Below are 17,401 nucleotides of genomic sequence, written 5' to 3'. Positions count from 1 at the left end.
TACTATATTTGCTGGTACTTGCCATGATTTGATTAGATTCAGGGTCTGCAATCAAGATATCAATATTATGATATTATGTGCTAAACTAAAAGAAAACCATTTAAAAATTGTTACTTTGTTAAAAATAAATAAACTTTAACTGAAATATTAAACTAATATTTTGTCACTTTTAGGTTTTACAGCAGTTTGATGTTTTTATTTGTTTCATTGTTTTATAATTTTGTTGTTTGTCATTTTTATTTAATTTATCTTGATTTACTAAAATAACTAAAACAAAACTAAAATGAATTAAAAAATATAGACTTTTTTTTTTAAAATAATACAAATGACAAAAACGCAACAAATTTATTAAAACAAACAAAACTAAAAAAAACTATGAAAACTATCAAACAGTTAATAAAAACTATAATAGTATCTTAATGATTCTAAAGTAACACTAATGATGTGCCTATTTTACAATGCAAGTTACAGTTTTATTAACTCATAAATGCAACCAAATGTAACATGATCATTTAAATAAACTGTCTGAAAATTGTTTTTTTAATAATATAGAGGGGGGAAAAAGAAGCTGCACATGAGATCATCAGAGCAATAAGATAAGCAATGACAGATGAGAAAGTTTTCTGTTCTCTCTAAAATGTGCAAATTATTATCCTCAATAGCACACAACAACATGACAAATGCTTAAAACATAATGTCTCATGGATACTAAAATGTGACTAAAAAGCTGAATTCATATTAGCGTTTATATACAAAATAATAAAATAAATATAGTTGAAAAGTGAAACAAAAAAAAATCTAGTTCATTACGAAAAATGCACAAAATTCTATTAAATTATTAATTACTATTAAATGATTTATTATAAATAATCCTGATTATTTATAAATCTAAACAAGTTGCGTCTCAAAGATATCAAAGTTGATATCTCAAAAAATGGGCTTTCAGTAAGGTTTTGTTTGGGTGCAGTACCAAACATTTCCACTAGATGAAATTCACTTCCCATTATTTTCCAACGCGAACAGTACAATCGTTACCACATAGCAAGTGCCAAAACCTTTACCAAATTTCATACCATTCCAATGAAGTTTAAAAAATGCAACATTTTTCTGTTAAAAATGACCAAACACCATCAGAGTGTTAAAAGATGCATGTTTATTAGATCTACTCATTTCTGCACCAGCAAATGCTTTTTCATACCTTTCCATTTCATTCTGTTTGCAAAATATTAGAGAATTACAGAAATCACACTCAGAGTAGTGTCTGAAAGTGAGCGGTCTGGTTTTGTCTCTCAGAAGTCACGTCGGGTCTGTCCACAGCGGGCAGCAGCTGTCAGCGGGAGCTCCTGGTGCTGAACTTTGACATGGATTCAGAGTGTGTGGATGGAGAACTGAGAGCGGCGCTGCAGTGGATCGCTGCGTCTGAGCTCGGCGTGCCGGCGCTCTACTTCAGAAAGACTCAGGAGCACAATCTCGCTAAGGTGAGGACAAATGGAGGTCGTACGTTTGTTAGAATAACTAACCAGGTCCGAGCAGAATCTGCATCCACAGAACTACACAAATTTCAGCGCTTGTCATTCAGAGAGTTTAAACAGAGTAAACGTTGCTTACATTTTAAATCCATCTTATAAAAAATAAAAAATAAATATAAACAAACTGTGAAATCCATCTGGCCATTATTCTCATTTTACTGATGAAAACATACAGCATGAATGCAGTACGGTCATGTGACTACAATGTTGCATTTTACAATTTGAAAACATTTAAACAGTGCACATAATGTCACTTTGTCCTTCAGCAAGGCTCCAGGGGTGTAGAGCTGTGCAGTTTGTAGTTCTAAAACCTGTAAAACAATTAGCATGGATTCTCTCTGGAATTTCTAATGCGTTTTTAGAATAGCAGTTTTTTTTTTTTCAATTTGTGAGTAAAATAACTTGAAGAGACTTTCACATTTTGTTGGACAACACAAATTACACACACTCGTACCTCAAACATGAATTTAGAAGCCAGTAGAGTTGATGCTGTTTTTTATCATTCATAGCTTATATATGCAATAATTAAATAAACCAATGCGCTTTTGTAGCCACCAACATTTTTCATAGATTTAGAGGAAATAAAGTACAAGAAATTATTGGTGTGCTTTTTGGAAACCTAGAAGAGTGGAAGCTGTTATAGCAGTAAAGAGGGACCAACTCCATATAAACATCTATGTATTTAGAATGCAATGTTGTTAAAGGGGACATCGGATGCCCATTTTCCACAAGTTGGTATGATTCTTTAGGGTCTTCATGAAATGTCCGCAGAAATTCCGCAGTGGTCATGTAAAACACCACCCTTTTTACCCTGTCAAAAACAGCTCTGTTCACAGCGACTCGTTTCGGTGCATGGCTCTTTAAATGATGATGAGCTACTGCTCACTCCATCCCCTCTTCTGTTTTTTGTGTATTCGGTGGTGCATTACCTTCAAAAACAAAACTAATCCACTGCGTCCTCAGTGGCTCTGATGTCAGGAGAAAATGAAGTCTTATGTTCACTTTTACGTCCAACTACAAAACACCTGCATTGCTTACGAGACATTATTGTTGCTACAGCTGATCGAGTGCAGAGAAAATGGTGGAGTGCGTACAACTGGCTGAGGGCAGAAATATGCTAATATATACGGGGCAGTCTGTGGGCGGGGTCTGAGCGGTATGACATCATCAAAACAGCTTGATAATTGAGACTGTTTAGGTTTTGGGGGGATTAAAAAAAGAGGAATGAATGGATTTTTGTCATCGTAGGGTGGCTGTGTCCACACACTGCTAAGACACATTAATATATAAACACCACGGAAAAGTGAATTTTGCATTTTCCCAATGGTTTTGTCCATATAGTGTATATATGTAAAATCTACAAAAATCTATACACCAAATCTGCAAAACCATACACTTATTCTCGGCCTTTGACTCAGTTTTCAATTTCATAAACCACTTTTTGCAAAACACAACACACAATTCTCTATGTAACACACACAAATTTGACAGGAATTAATATTATGGCAAAGGTGTTTGCAAATGCTTTTGAGATGTGTTTGTGATATTTTGAATGCAGTGCTTCATTTTGCAAGAGATGTGAGGCATTTTGCATTTTGTGTGTGCAATTCTTGGATTTATGTGTAGTAAATTTTGGGGGAAAAAAAGAGGCAAAGTTTTGAAAATGTGTGTAAGCTTACAAAAAACTAATTTAAGGTGTCCCTGTTACACAATTTACATGTACTTACTATTATAATAACAATAAATGATGCATAATTACATGCAAGTGACCCTAAGTCAAACCCTAACCATAGAGTAAGTTCCTGTAGTTAATTAATATTACTTAGTACTTAAATGTGTAATTACACTGTAACAAGGACACCTTAAAATAAAGTGTAACCTATTTTTCCCCCTTCATTTGTTCTGCATGGCTTTGGCAATTATACATAACTGGTATCGTTTTGTTTTGTATTATATGCATAAATATGCATATATGTTACTGTTACACGTATGCTGCATAACAAAATTGATGTGTACATTTTAAAATTGAACAAAAAAATATATATATATATTTTTTATTACCTAAAACTGAAATAAGAATGGGCTTTTTGTTTTTCTTTTTTTTACATAATAGATATTTTTAGACAAACAACAAAATGACAAAACAATACTTTAACTAAAATAAAGTGAAAAATAAAATCTAATTCCAAAAAAAACTATAATAGTATATCAGTGACACTAAAATAAGGGGTATAACTGCACTGACTGCTGATAAAGATGATCATGGCACATGAAGAACTGAACAGCGTGTGTTTGTTTCTCAGTTCCACAGAGTGGTGCAGTTGGCAGGTCAGAAGGCTTGGCGTGTTGGTGACTTGTTCAGCGCTGTGGCTCAATTCTGTCAGCTCCACCAGGACCTGGAGCACAGAGGACGGCCCGTGCCCAGCCTGTTCGACTGGATACTGAAGACCAAGCGCTAGAGCGCCACCCATCTACGGACCAGGAGCTGGAGATGCCACATATCCGTCCTGTGCTAGCACACGTATATAGTCAGGAGCCAGTGTGAAAACACCAAACACCAATCCCATTTGAGCCGCTAATACACCCTCACACAAGCAAACTGTTTATAGACTCGTAGATCCCACAGACTCATCCACAGCCACCGCCATGACTGTACATGAGCACATTTTTCTAGAGCTCAGCTGTGAAACTCTGTTTATCACAGGATAGCAAGGTTTACAACACACTCGCACGCAGTAACGGCTCCCAATCCCAAGATCCTTAGCATGAGGCTTCCTTAGTACCGAACTTGCCCTCTCTGACCACCAGCACATCCACATTCAATATCCTTCAGATTCACAGCTTGCATTCCACCATCTCCGTCACACTTGTATATGTCTTTGCTAGATCACAGGAATTATGGGATATACTGTAGGAAGTAATGCCTTGTCCATAAGTATGTGCTAGAGATGCACATTCGCATAGATTGTGATTTAAGGATGTTTCCCTTTAAATTACGCATGTTCCTGTCTTTAAGCGCACGCAACATTAGATCCACCGGTCACCAGCCAGCACTGGTTAGAGGAACATGATTTAAACCGACCAATCAGCCTTGACGTTTTGTAGCTTGCAGATTTTTACTGTACAACAAACCCGTTTCAAATGCACAACGTGACTTTTTATCAAGAATAACGGACGTGCGAGCTCTGGTGTAGGGATTTAAAGATACTTAAATGTTTGTATTTCAAGTGTGAAATATAGTGAGATCCCATTCCAAACACACTTTATTGTTTTAAGTTTACATTGGCGAACACGCTCAGTCATTTTATTGTACCTCTGAGACTGAATTGTATGTTTAGTTTTGTGTGACTACTGTTATTTAAGAGATTTTATTTTGGCTAGATGTAAATAGTTTAGATTGTGAGCTATTGTATCTTTGGGCAAATGGAAATTTCAGTTTTTATGTTTTATGATCGCAAAGACGCAGACGGACGGGATCACAGCACTGAAAGTCTCACCAGACTACTGTAAAAGTTTGAATATAAAAGTATGAACATAAAAGAGTATATTTAAAGTACAAGTACAGTTTTGTCACGTAGAAGTTGACGTGTAAACGTGAAATCTGGTGGCGTTATGGTTTTCTCCGCATAGTAACATAATAGTAATGTGTTTTAATATCAGCGTTGAAGGCACACAACTGTATCCAGTCTGTCACGGTATACCTGAATGTATTTATCTTTTCAAAATAAAATTTGTGAGTTTGATGTCAGCAGCCTTTATTTGAAAAGAGCCACACGTTTGAATAAATGAGATTATATACATTCAACCAGCTGTTAAAGGAGTAGTGCACCCAAAATTAAAAAAAAATGTTAAATGAAAATGGGTGGATTTTGATGTCAGAAGACAATAGAAATTGTTTCACTGGAAGGAAGCGTTATCATAGATGATGGAGTCAATTTTTGGCCGGAAGTGATGGTTTAAAGTTAAAACACCTTAATGATGGATTTGTTTCTTGCAAACACACAGCTTTTCACTTAATCGATATACTGGAATCTTGTGTATTATTGTGTTGTTTTTATCAGCTGTTTGGACTCTCATTCTGACGGCACCCATTCACTGCAGAGGATCCATTGGTGAGCAAGCGATGGAATGTTAGATTTCTCCAAATCTATTCTGATAAAAGAAACAAACTCATCTACTGTACGTCTGCAATGGCCTGAGAGTGAGTATGTTTTTAGCAAATTTTCATATTTGGGTGAATTATTCCTTTGACTTGCTTGCTAAAAAGGAGATATTCCAGGATAAATACACCAGAAAATAACTGTGATTTAATATAGTAAGCCTTAATACTGAAGTATTAAAGTAAAATCAAAAAACAAAATGTTGACAAGCATGCACATAAATTGTAAGTCTATTATAGAGCAACAGTTTTCCCATTGACTTCAATTATTTATCATTATTTTTGGTTTAATAAACAGGTATGAATCATTCTTTTTTTTTTGTGATAATTGACAGCATGAATTTGACCCAGAATATTCTTTAAGGGGAAAAAATAACAGCAAAACTCTTTAACTCAAAGCCCTATATTATAATGCTTTATACAAGTATTTTAATGCATTAATTATGCCTTGTATCTCATGAATAATCAGTTATAATAAATTATAATATTTATCTATTCTACACTACACCTATAAAAATCATTATGCATTAAAACATGACAAACAACCATTTTTAAACAATACAAAGAATCTGCAAATATTATAAAGCATTTTAACTTTGCTTACAGTTATTCATGAAAGATATAATGCATCACAACATGCATTATGAATACCTTTATAATGCATTATACATAACGGCTTCCAGTAAAGCGTTACCATAATGTCCTCCACACATACACGTTCTCTGTGAACTGAAACACTATTGCAGTGTGACAAGATGATCAAAAGAGATGTAGGAATACTGTAAGATCAGAGTTCAGGCCGCTCTCTCAGTGCCAGATCCTGCAGGTGTTGTCTTTACTGCCTGCAGAAAGATTGACAACAAGGCATGAAATTACTGACGTATGATTACGTTTGTGGATTTATGAGTGTTACGCAGGTGCGTGTAATTGCCTGTAATGATGGTGTCTCCCTCGTAGTTGAAAGCGCAGGAGAAGATCTCATCAGAATGTCCCTCCAGCACCTGCAAACACGCTCCCGTGTTCACGCACCACACACAAGCCGTCTTATCCACGCTCGCCGTCAAAACGCGGCTCCCCTGCGGATTAAAACACACCTACGGCGAGAGAGAGGGAGAAAATAAAAAGCTAATTATATTTCTGCCTTTTGTTATGATAATGCATTGGGACGGCTCTTCATCATATTCCATCATAAAATAATTACTTTTTGTTTTGCATGTGGAACATCCTATTTCAACGTGCAGGAGAAAAACGGGAGGAGAAAGAGCGCGAGAGAGACAGCTGAACTGAATCTGACCCGTGTCAGTATGACAGCCGTTTTATTATAGCGCTGAAGAACCGAGTGTGTATGTGCGTACTTGAGTTATCACCCCTATACAGGAAATGGAAATATTCTGCTGATGGTGATGACGGTCCGGAGGGGGATGGAAAAGAAAGGAGAGGATATTATGGCAAGATGGTTTAAGGATAGGCCTGAGAAAAGAAGAGATGAAGAGAGCAATAAGAATGCAAACGGCCGTATGAATATGCAGAGAAGATGACGAACGACAGGCAGGATGCTGGGATGGAGGCAAGAGGGCAGAACAGGTGGAAATAAACAGGAAGGGACCTAGACAGGAAATGACAGGAACGGCAGGAAATGAGCGCCTGAGCAGACCAAGAAAGAGACTGAGTGAAGAGATACGAGAGGATTATTGAGTCTGAAGCTGGAGTGACAGGCTGAGGATGGAGAGATAATGTGATTTCTTACCTTTGATATCTCTCCTTTATGGCCCTCTAATTGACACAAACATTGGAAGGTTTCTGCGCTGAACACTCTTGATGTACCTGCGCACAAAAACACATGATCCGACTCGATTATAGATCAATCTCACAAAAGCATGTCCAGGTCACAAAATCAAGTTAGATGTGAGTGGGGTAAGATGTGCTACTTTGAGTCGACAAATCTTGTATGGAGCACTGCACGTGACATGGGGAAAAATATATATATATACTGTTGCCATGAATTAAGCCATGATGTACTAATTTGTAAAACGTAGCCACGGTTTACTAAATCGAGGGAACCAATTAGTAAATCATGGCTATGAATTAACGAGGTGTGGGAACAAGTTCTTAATTTGTGGCCATGATATATCATTTTTGTTCCTGCGTGTCATGTGCAGAGCTCTGTAATATTGTAAATGCATGTTATAGATGAGAAGGATTCATCTATGCATTTTTTATTTATTAAAAGAAAATGACCTTGTAATTCAGCCCCTCCACAATCAAGTGCAAGTCGCATTCATATTTGAACACAATGCAAAATCCAATTAACATCTAATGAATATCACCAAGTCCCTACCCTACATTATTATTATTATTTTTTTAATAATCCATTACACTTGGATCAGCGTCAAAATAAACAAGCTCTGCTGCGACTTTAAGTTGTCCTCCAGGCAAAGAGATATGTAAAACTAATATTCCTAATTATATGTCAGGATGTCTGCTATCACCTGAAATGAGAGGAAAGCAACTATATTTATGGGATAAACTGTGTCATATTAGTTTTATTCTGTAGTAACAGAATTATATGGTAATGCATGAAAACAGAAATGAAAACAATTCACCTTAAGTAGTCCTATTTCACAGCACATATTAAAATTTTTATAAAAAGGCAGAAAAAAAAGCTTTAATTTTTCAGAACATTTGAATATAGTGAACAAATATTTTGTAATAAACATATGTAAATATTAATAGTATTTGTAGTAGTATTCCTGCAATTTATGGCAAAGTTATTACTACAAGCTGAGACACTGACACAGCCCTAAGCTGGCATTTTAGGAAAAACACTTAATTGTTTTTGTTTTTATATTTATATAAATAATATTGTTTTGCATATATATACAGTCATGGCCAAAAATATCGTCACTCTTGCAATTCTGTCAGAAAATGCAACACAGAAAATTATTCCAATTGCAAATGTTTTGGTATTCACGTGCTTATTGTTTTTGTTTGCACTGCAAAAACACAAAAAACAGAGAAGAAAAGTAAAACTTGATAAAATTTCACACAGAACTCAAAAATGGACTGGACAAAATTATTGGCGCCTTGTCAAAATTGTAACAAATAATTGCTTTTCAAGCACGTGATGCTCCTGTAATTTGTATTTAGACACACCTGTGGCAAGTAACAGGTGTGGGCAATAAAGTAATCACACTTGCAACCAGTTAAAATGGAGAAAAGTTGACTCAACCTTTGTGTTGTGTGTCACACTGAGCATGGAGAAAAGAAAGAAGTGTAAAGAGTTGTCTGTGGATTTGAGAGAAAAAATTGTGGAAAAACATGGACAATCTCAAGGCTACAAGTCCATCTCCAGAGATCTTAATGTTCCTGTGTCCACTGTGCGCAATATCATCAAGAGGTGTACAGCCCATGGCACTGTAGCTAACCTCCCTGGACGTGGACGGAAGAGCAAAATTAATGAAAAATTACAACGAAGGATTGTTCGAATGGTGGATAAAGAACCCTGATTAACTTCCAAACAAATTCAAGCTGATCTGCAGACAGAGTACAACAGTGTCAGCTCGCACTATCCGTCGCCATCTGAATGAAAAGGGACGCTATGGTAGGAGACCCAGGAGGACACCACTGCACAATGGCTTTAAAAAAGCAAGACTGGAGTTTGCCAAAACTTATGTGACAACCACAATCCATCTGGGAGAACGTACTGTGGACAGGTGAGACAAAAGTAGAGCTTTTGGTAAAGGACATCATGACACTGTTTACAGAAAAAGAAGAACACAGTCCCTACAGTCAAACATGGCGGAGGTTCAAAGATGTTTTGGGGTTGCTTTGCTGCTTCTGGCACTGGATTCCTTGACTGTGTGAACGGTATGAAATCTGATGATTACCAAAGAATTTTGGGGCGCAACGTAGTGGCCAGTGTCAGAAAGCTGCGTCTCCACCAGAGGTCATGGGTCTTCCAGCAGGACAATGACCCGAAACACACTTCAAAAAGCACTCAGAAATGGTTACAAACAAAGAGCTGGAGAGTTCTGAAATGCCCAGAGGCGATTCTGAATCCCATAGAACACCTGTGGAGAGATCTCAAAACAGCAGTTGGGAGAAGGCATCCTTCAAATCTGAATGACCTGGAGCAGTTTGCAAAAGAAGAGTGGTCCAAAATTCCAGGACAGAGGTGTAAGAAACTCATTCATGGTTACAGGAAGCGATTGATTTCAGTTATTTTTTCCAAAGTGGGTGCTACCAAATATAAAGTTAAGGGTGCCAATAATTTTGTCCAGTGCATTTTTTGGGTTCTGTGTGGAATTGTATCAGATTTAACTTTTTTTGTGTTGTTCCAATGCAAACAAGCAAAAGAAATATAAACATGTGAGTACCAAAACATTTGCAACTGCAACAATTTTCTGAGATAAGGGTTGCATTTTCTGACAGAATTGCAAGGGTGCTGATATTTTTGGCCGTGTGTGTGTGTGTGTGTGTGTGTGTGTGTATATATATATATATATATATATATGTAGCATCTTCATCACAAGTAGCTGTAGCCTTTTTAAACATATGGACATTGCAAATCGTACCCCACAATCCCAAAATATTTTTTCCATATAGAAAATAAAGACTGTTTTGGGGGTTGTGTAAGATATGAGAGGGTTGTGATGTGTGGGGATTGAGATGTCTCACCATCAGCAGAGGCTGTAGCGATCAGTTGACCGGTGTAGTTAAAACACACATCCAGCACTTCATCATTATGACCCAAGAGAGTAGCCAAACACTGACCACTGTCTGCGTCCCACACCTACACACACACAAACACACACACACAGCCTGTTATATAACACACACACAAACCACACCACGACCCGAAATAACCTCACAAACACACTGTGTATTAGCCAGATTGAGTGAATTCCATTAGAAAGTGGGCATGCTCCCTTATGAAGTGTAAGTGCTGTGAAGGGTGCAGTGTGTGTCCCGTTCAATGGAATTTGCCCATTCTCTTAATTTAACACAGACACATGCATGCAGACATCTCTGTGTTATTATCTAACCACAGACACTCCACCAAATGAACTGACACTGACTTTGTCTCACTGTGTTTTTGAGAAACATCAGACTGTGCTGAATAATTAAGAGCCCTCACACTTCTAGGAACAGACAGACAATCAGAGGAAGAGAGTTACACAGATGAAAGTGAATGCAGCATGTAAAAAAAAAACATGAAAACATTAAAGGGGTCACATCATGAAAAATAGAATTGCCCTTCATCTTTTGAAGTAATAGAGTTCAGTCGTGTACCATGTAAACATAGTTTCAGAACTCGAAACTCAAAAAGACCATTTGCAAAAACATTTTGTTCCAGATTTACTGTCTGAAACCTAGCTACATAAATATATAAATAAAAACGAATGACAACCAAATTCATTTGATTCGGCATCTTGCTATTATGCTGCTTCTGATGCAAACGTCAAACCCTGGTAAGGGAAAAACTAAATTTGGATGCAAAATTATTATAAAAGGACCCCAGGGGAAAAATCATAATTTAAGAGGTTATTTTACGAGACAGAATGAGAATTACAGAGTGAAGAGAGACAGAAACCTTGCAGGTTTTATCCAGAGAGGCCGTGACGATGAGGGAACAGTCCCAGTTGAACTGAACGCAACTGATTTCTCCTCGGTGACCTGTGAGAACGTGAACTTTGCTAGAAGAGACAGACAAAATACAAAATCCATTACGCTGTCTGAAAAGCCAAGTCCAATTCATTCAGGGTTTCTACAGGCCTTAAAAAAATCTGAATTTGCACAAATTAAGGACTTAAAAAGGTCTATCACAGTAGCAAGTCTTAAATTCATAAAGCTGTGGTATTAAATGTATTTTTCTCCAAACAAACTCTAAATCAAGATATATATTTATTTAAAATTGAAATTGACTCAAATTGAATCTAATGCACTTGTTTTCTGAGACTAATGAGTTTATGCTGTAAAATTTGTTTTCTTTAGCCCACATATTGGCAGATATTTGTTCTTGTATTAATCATGAATTCACTTCATTTTGATCAATTTCTTTGAAAACAAGACTTTTTATCTTAACATATCTTGATTTAAGAAACTTTAGACATTTGCACTGGAAAATGACAAAAAAAATACTGAGGAAGAACAACTTTTTTGCAGTGTGATCAGAAGGTACAGTAAACGTTATTTCCATATTCTAGTTAAGTTTTTTGGTTTGTTTTTTGTAAAATGAATTAAAGAGTAATGGAGAAATGTTCAAAATCTCTTTTCAAAATACACATCCTTTCAAAGCAACTTTACAGAAAGTCCAACTGTTATGTCTATTACGCCTTAGTGCCTTAGATTTAGGGATGGGTGCAATGACCCATCTCAATATTTAAGAATGATACGACTGATTTAGATCTTGCTGAATTATATTTATTTATAGTGTTGTCAATCAATATCAGTGCTGCAGTGACATATCTGTGCATTCAAGGCAATTAAAAGATTTAAATATTGGCCAGGATTGTAGTGAAAAGGAAGTTACAACACTGACCTGCCAGTAGAAACGTCCCAAAGAATGGCAGTGTGGTCAAACGACCCCGTGACCAAACGATCGCCCGTTGTGTTAAAGGAGAGAGAGATGATCTCGGCGAAGTGACCCTGAGAAAGTGTTGAATAGAGAAACGCTGTGAGTGGAGAGAGGAAGCTCTAATAGAAAGGCGGCCTTTTTCACTTCAGCAAAGAAATATCATATTAATTTCCCCAATTCATCGGTAAGAACTCACTGAGCTATTCATAATTTAGATTCATAGAGAAATAATTGGAGAGTTAAGAGGGGTAATTACGCAGCACACACACACACAGCGCTCAGTCACACTGCTCTGCCATGTGCTGCGGAGAGGAGTCTCCGTCTCTTCCCCTCTCCCTTCGGCCCGTGGCACGTTTCTCACATATACACAGCTCCGGTTCAGACTGCGTTGCATGACGCATCTGTTTGTATTCGGTATGCTGCTATTCGACTAAAAGTGGAATGCATGAATTATCCCATAAATGGTCGTAATGACAGATTTGATGACAATTCCATTAATAAACACACACATGGATGAATTTTCACTCATCACTTGAAAGAAATCATTAAAAATCCCGTAGGAGATAAACAGATGAGGGGGAAATGATTAAGCAGGATAGGTGGCTATGTTTATGATTGAACAAGAATACAGAAAAAGCACAGGATGAGACGTACTGCCAATGTGGACACCTCTTTCCCACTCTCAACATCCCATAATTTAGCCATGGTGTCCATGCTGCCCGTAGCAACCAAGGTACTCTGAGGGTTAAAGGCCAGGCAGACCTAATAGTAGATACACACAGAAAACAGACAGTATTTGAGATTAATAGCACAAATGGTGTCTGATAAATTCCAAAAGCTTCTGCTCCATTTGACATCCTAAGTCAAACCCCCAGACACAATTTGTTCAACATACTTAATTTGGTGCCCCCTAAGAGATGGGACCCTATGTGTTTGAATATACGTCCCCTAATCATGTGTTAAATGGCCTTGCCAGCCATTTTTTTCAGTTAGGAATATATAAAATGAACATGTTATTTGCATTCACACTGTCATTGACCTTGAAAGTGGATTGGATCTCATTTTGGTCCACTTTAGTTAGGGGCTCAGATAACGTTCCCTTTACACTATTGTCTTTTGAAATCCAATTTAGTCCCCCTAAAGTTGTTGTGTTAAATGTCCTGTCCTACTTCATTTTAAAATAATAGAAAGAAATAAAAACTACCCCCAAAAATCAATGAACACAATCAGACACATGCATAAATGGATTTAATTTGATCTATTCTTGAGAAAAGTGTTAGTTCAAGCTTGCATTTTTTGCTTCTAAGGGACAGCATTTCTTGTAAAAATCAGTCTTAGATGTCTTATTGGTATAGTTCACCCAGAAATGAAAATTCTGTCATTTTTTAAGAATGATAACTATAAAGATAATATTTCTGTTTATTCTAAGCGTAATCTCATCCGCCGCTTTAAATTCTCCAGCTTGTTATAGCAGGATCGATTCTGATAGGGTTTTTTTATCTTTCATCAGCTGAAAAAAGAAAAAATCGTTCTGAAAGTGATTCCAGCTATATCGTTTCTCTGTGCCTTTATCGTTATAGTTGTGGTGTGGACTCTTTATCTTTACAGATATCATCCTTGGTGTGAACAGGCCTTTACTCAATTCACCCTCATGTCGTTCCAAACCTATATGACTTTCTTTTTCTTCTGCAGAAAGGAGATATGTTGGTAAACAAACAGGTTTGGTTCCCAGTGACATCCATTGTATAGACCGAAAATACAACGGAAGTCAATAGGAACCGAAACTGTTTGCTAACCAACATTCTGCATACAAATTACCACATTTGGTTGATAGTGTGTTCATTTCCCCGTATTCCTGACATTCCAAACCCATTTGTTTTTCTTTCTTCTGTGAAACACTGTGAAACACAAATTTATAGGGATGGGGCTGTCAAGCTTCAAAAAAAGGCAACAAACATAAAAGTATCACTGATATTACTCAGTTAAGACTGAAAATTAAATGACTTAAATCACTAAGTTCACATACACTGAAACATATCAAGACACACTGGGCCAGGCTTGAAGTCATTGGTCTCAGTGTGTCTCATGCCAGGACATATCTCCTGAAGAAGGAAAGTCATACAGGTTTGGAACGAAAGTAAATGAGGACAGAATTATCATTTTGAGGTGAACTGTTCTTTAAACTGCTGAGACTAGAGTGAATGCAATGAGAATGCAGACGTACGATTTCTGCTGTGTGCCCTCTAAACGTGTAGAAACACTTTCCTGTTTCAGCACTCCACAATTTGCAGGTCTTGTCAAAGGAGCCTGTGGCAACCTTGTCTCTGAGAGAGAAAACAAGAGAGAGCAAGTGAGAAAGAGGGCAGAAAGAGAGAAAAAAAAGGACAAGGGCTCCTGTTATGACTCAAAGTGACAAATGGTCCCATTGTAATAACAACACCAGTTACCCTGCAGTGCCCTAACCCTGCAGAAAGAGACAGAGAGGTGACTGAGTGTGCTTTTCTCTATTTCATACAAAAACCAAAAAAACAAGGGAAAGATGAAGGATTCGGGGCACAAGTGATCCAATGCGCAAGAGCCCTGCTGTTACCCATAAGGGTTGTTGAAGGCGATGGCATACACAACGTTCCTGTGACCCTCCAAAGTGTGCAGCTCCTCTCCGGATGCGGTGTCCCATATTTTACAAGTCCTGTCATAGCTTCCGGTTATAAAACTGCAAACAGACGGAAAGTAAAGGAGAGAGGCAGAATTAGAGGGAGGGAGGGAGAGCAGGCATGTGAGCACAGCTGATAAACTCACCTCGATCCTGATTTATTAAAGGCTACATTCGTCAGGGGCAAGATGTGAGCCTGAAGTGCCTGTAGAGGAAGACAGAGAAGACGAATACTCGGGGGGGATGCACTTAACCACATTAATTCATTTCAGATCTATAAGCCTGACTGTGTAATTTCCATACATAATTACTATGGCTTTGATGTTCAAAAACAGCAGTTTTCCCTCTGCTGCCACCTAGTGGGTAATATCGATCTAAGCCGTGTTAATCAGAGTAAATGTTGTTAGAAAATCATTCAAATGCATTTAATTTCGGCTGTTTTTGGTATATGTGATTGTGGTGGTAATGAACAAAAGCAGCAGAATGGAAGTTTGGATAAAATAATGATGTAATGTTCAATAATTAAATATCATGGCTTCTTCACAAGTCCTTTTCACTAGTCGTGCTGTGTGACAAATGAATTAATAAAAGTACAACCGGCATGTCTCTCAATTATAAAAAGGGGAATATAAAAAATACATGAAGCAGCAACATAGTTCGCCCAAAAATGAAAATTTGCTTAAAGTTTACTCACCCTCAGGCCATCCAAGATGTAGATGTTTTTGTTTTGTTTTTCTTTAATCAGAAAAGATTTGGAGAAATTTGGCATTGCATCACCAATGGTTTCTCTGCAGTGAATGGGTGCCGTCAGAGTCCAAACAGATGATAAAAATATCACAATAATCAAAATGTAATCCTCAAAACACCGATCCATCAATTAACATCTCTTTGAGGCCAAAGCTGCATGTTTGTCGAAAACAAATCCCTCATTAAGATGCTTTAACTTTAAACTGTCGATTCTGGACAAAATTTCAATAATAACACTTCCTCTAGTGAACAAGTCCATTCCCTGCTGTCCTCTCACATCGAAATCTACCCACATATTTGTTTAAAACTGTTTTGGAGTGTTTCTTCACTTGTAAAGTGTGCTTTATCCGTGTATATTTCTCTCCTGATTCAGACAAGACAACTTTTTCACTAGAGAAATGGATAGAAGACTCGTTTGAAATTAAAATGAAGGATTTGTTTCTTACAAACAGGCAGCTTTTCACTTTACAAGATGTTAATTGATGGACTGGAGTGGTGTGGATTATTGTGATGTTTTTATCAGCTGTTTGGACTCTCATTCTGACGGCACCCATTCACTGCAGAGGATCCATTGGTGAGCAAGCGATGTGATGCTGAATTTCTCTAAATCTGTTCTCATGAAGAAACAAACTCATCTACATCTCAGATGGCCTAAGGCTGACTACATATTCAGTAAATTTACATTTTTGGGCAAACTATTCCTTTAAATTAGTTTTTGATGAAGTCTATCACTGCAGGACACTGTATTACCCTAGAGACGAAGGACTAGACAGCCAAACATTTTTCAGAATAGAATCACAATGTGCAAAACAGATCAAATATGCATGACCCAAATATACTTGTGCATGATTGGTCAGTATTTATTAGTACCCTGAAAAGGTAGAACTTGCGGTCATCCTTTTGGCCGACTTTCTCTTGTAGTTTGCAGATCAGGACTTTCACCTGCTCCACGCAGGATGAGGTAATGAGAGGTTCAGCTGCTCTAATGTCTGACAGTAACTCATTCACATCAGTCCTAGAGAAGGAAAACATAATGAAGAAGATGTAGACTTGTTTATCAGATGAACAGGTAGTCAGTTAGCGTTATATATAACTGTTAACAAGTAGAACACTATTTTAAATTGTAACCTAGACATCACAAAACGGAGGAATTTGAATTTGTAGTTATGGATGAACTAGTTTGACAGTCATACTCTGGAGTCAAGTTTAACAGATCGATGGATTTCGTCCTGAGCTGCCCCCCTTTCTCATAGTCCAGGAATATTCCTGCACAACAACAAAACTTTCGATCAAATCGTTTGCAGTGTCAGATTGAACCAGGCACTCAGCAAAACTGTACTGGGTGAATGGTATGCAATATAAAACTTTAAATATGTATTTTACCTGGTGGGTAGTATCGTATGTGTAGCCGTTTCAGTCTCATCACGCCACGGAAGATTGTCAACAAACCGTTGCTAAGGTAACGAAACACATGTGCTGCTTACCGCGCATGCGCACGTTCTGCGTGCTGTTTGCTATTCATGACTATTTTATGATGAATGGTTAATTATGAATCCGTGCGTTTTTGTTAGAATAACATCGCATGAGTTCATACGAAATCGCCACCTCGTAAAATAGTTACATTTTTTCATGAGATCGGGTTGAAATAATTGCAATAATTAAAATAATACAAATACAATATGATACAATTATGAAACTGAAAATATTAGGCTACATAATATTTACGACACGCCGCA

At 37.2% G+C, this 17,401-nt stretch overlaps 2 protein-coding genes across 5 annotated transcripts in view; one reads left to right on the top strand and one right to left on the bottom strand.

The window, feature by feature from the left end:
• sphkap (SPHK1 interactor, AKAP domain containing) overlaps positions 1-5,277 on the top strand; it is a 56,560-nt gene extending 51,283 nt beyond the window's left edge. For all 3 annotated transcript variants that reach the window (XM_058752071.1, XM_058752069.1, XM_058752072.1), the window contains 2 exons: positions 1,294-1,478; positions 3,833-5,277. In XM_058752071.1, coding sequence (XP_058608054.1) covers positions 1,294-1,478; positions 3,833-3,988 — 341 coding nt within the window. In that variant the 3' untranslated portion in view covers positions 3,989-5,277. The remainder of the gene's footprint in view (positions 1-1,293; positions 1,479-3,832) is intronic.
• Positions 5,278-5,821: 544 nt separating this feature from the next.
• Positions 5,822-17,141, bottom strand: daw1 (dynein assembly factor with WDR repeat domains 1). 2 transcript variants are annotated; one of them, XM_058752075.1, is made up of 13 exons: positions 17,049-17,141; positions 16,859-16,931; positions 16,536-16,680; positions 15,065-15,123; positions 14,886-14,978; positions 14,490-14,589; positions 12,920-13,027; positions 12,230-12,336; positions 11,282-11,384; positions 10,366-10,480; positions 7,436-7,512; positions 6,620-6,782; positions 5,822-6,530 (listed from the first exon to the last, which is right to left on the bottom strand). In XM_058752075.1, the coding sequence occupies exons 1-13, from the start codon at positions 17,086-17,088 to the stop codon at positions 6,496-6,498; spliced, it is 1,218 nt and encodes a 405-aa protein (XP_058608058.1). In that variant the 5' UTR covers positions 17,089-17,141; the 3' UTR covers positions 5,822-6,495. The 2 variants fall into 2 exon arrangements, with proteins under 2 accessions (XP_058608058.1, XP_058608057.1); XM_058752074.1 differs by having other exon boundaries at positions 14,856-14,978; positions 17,049-17,140.
• Positions 17,142-17,401: the final 260 nt, after the last annotated feature.

The sequence above is a fragment of the Onychostoma macrolepis genome, chromosome 18, assembly GCF_012432095.1.
Source record: "Onychostoma macrolepis isolate SWU-2019 chromosome 18, ASM1243209v1, whole genome shotgun sequence".
Lineage (NCBI taxonomy): Eukaryota > Metazoa > Chordata > Actinopteri > Cypriniformes > Cyprinidae > Onychostoma > Onychostoma macrolepis.
The sequence above is the reverse complement of the archived record's forward strand: the minus strand, read 5'-3'. Positions and strand labels throughout refer to the sequence as shown.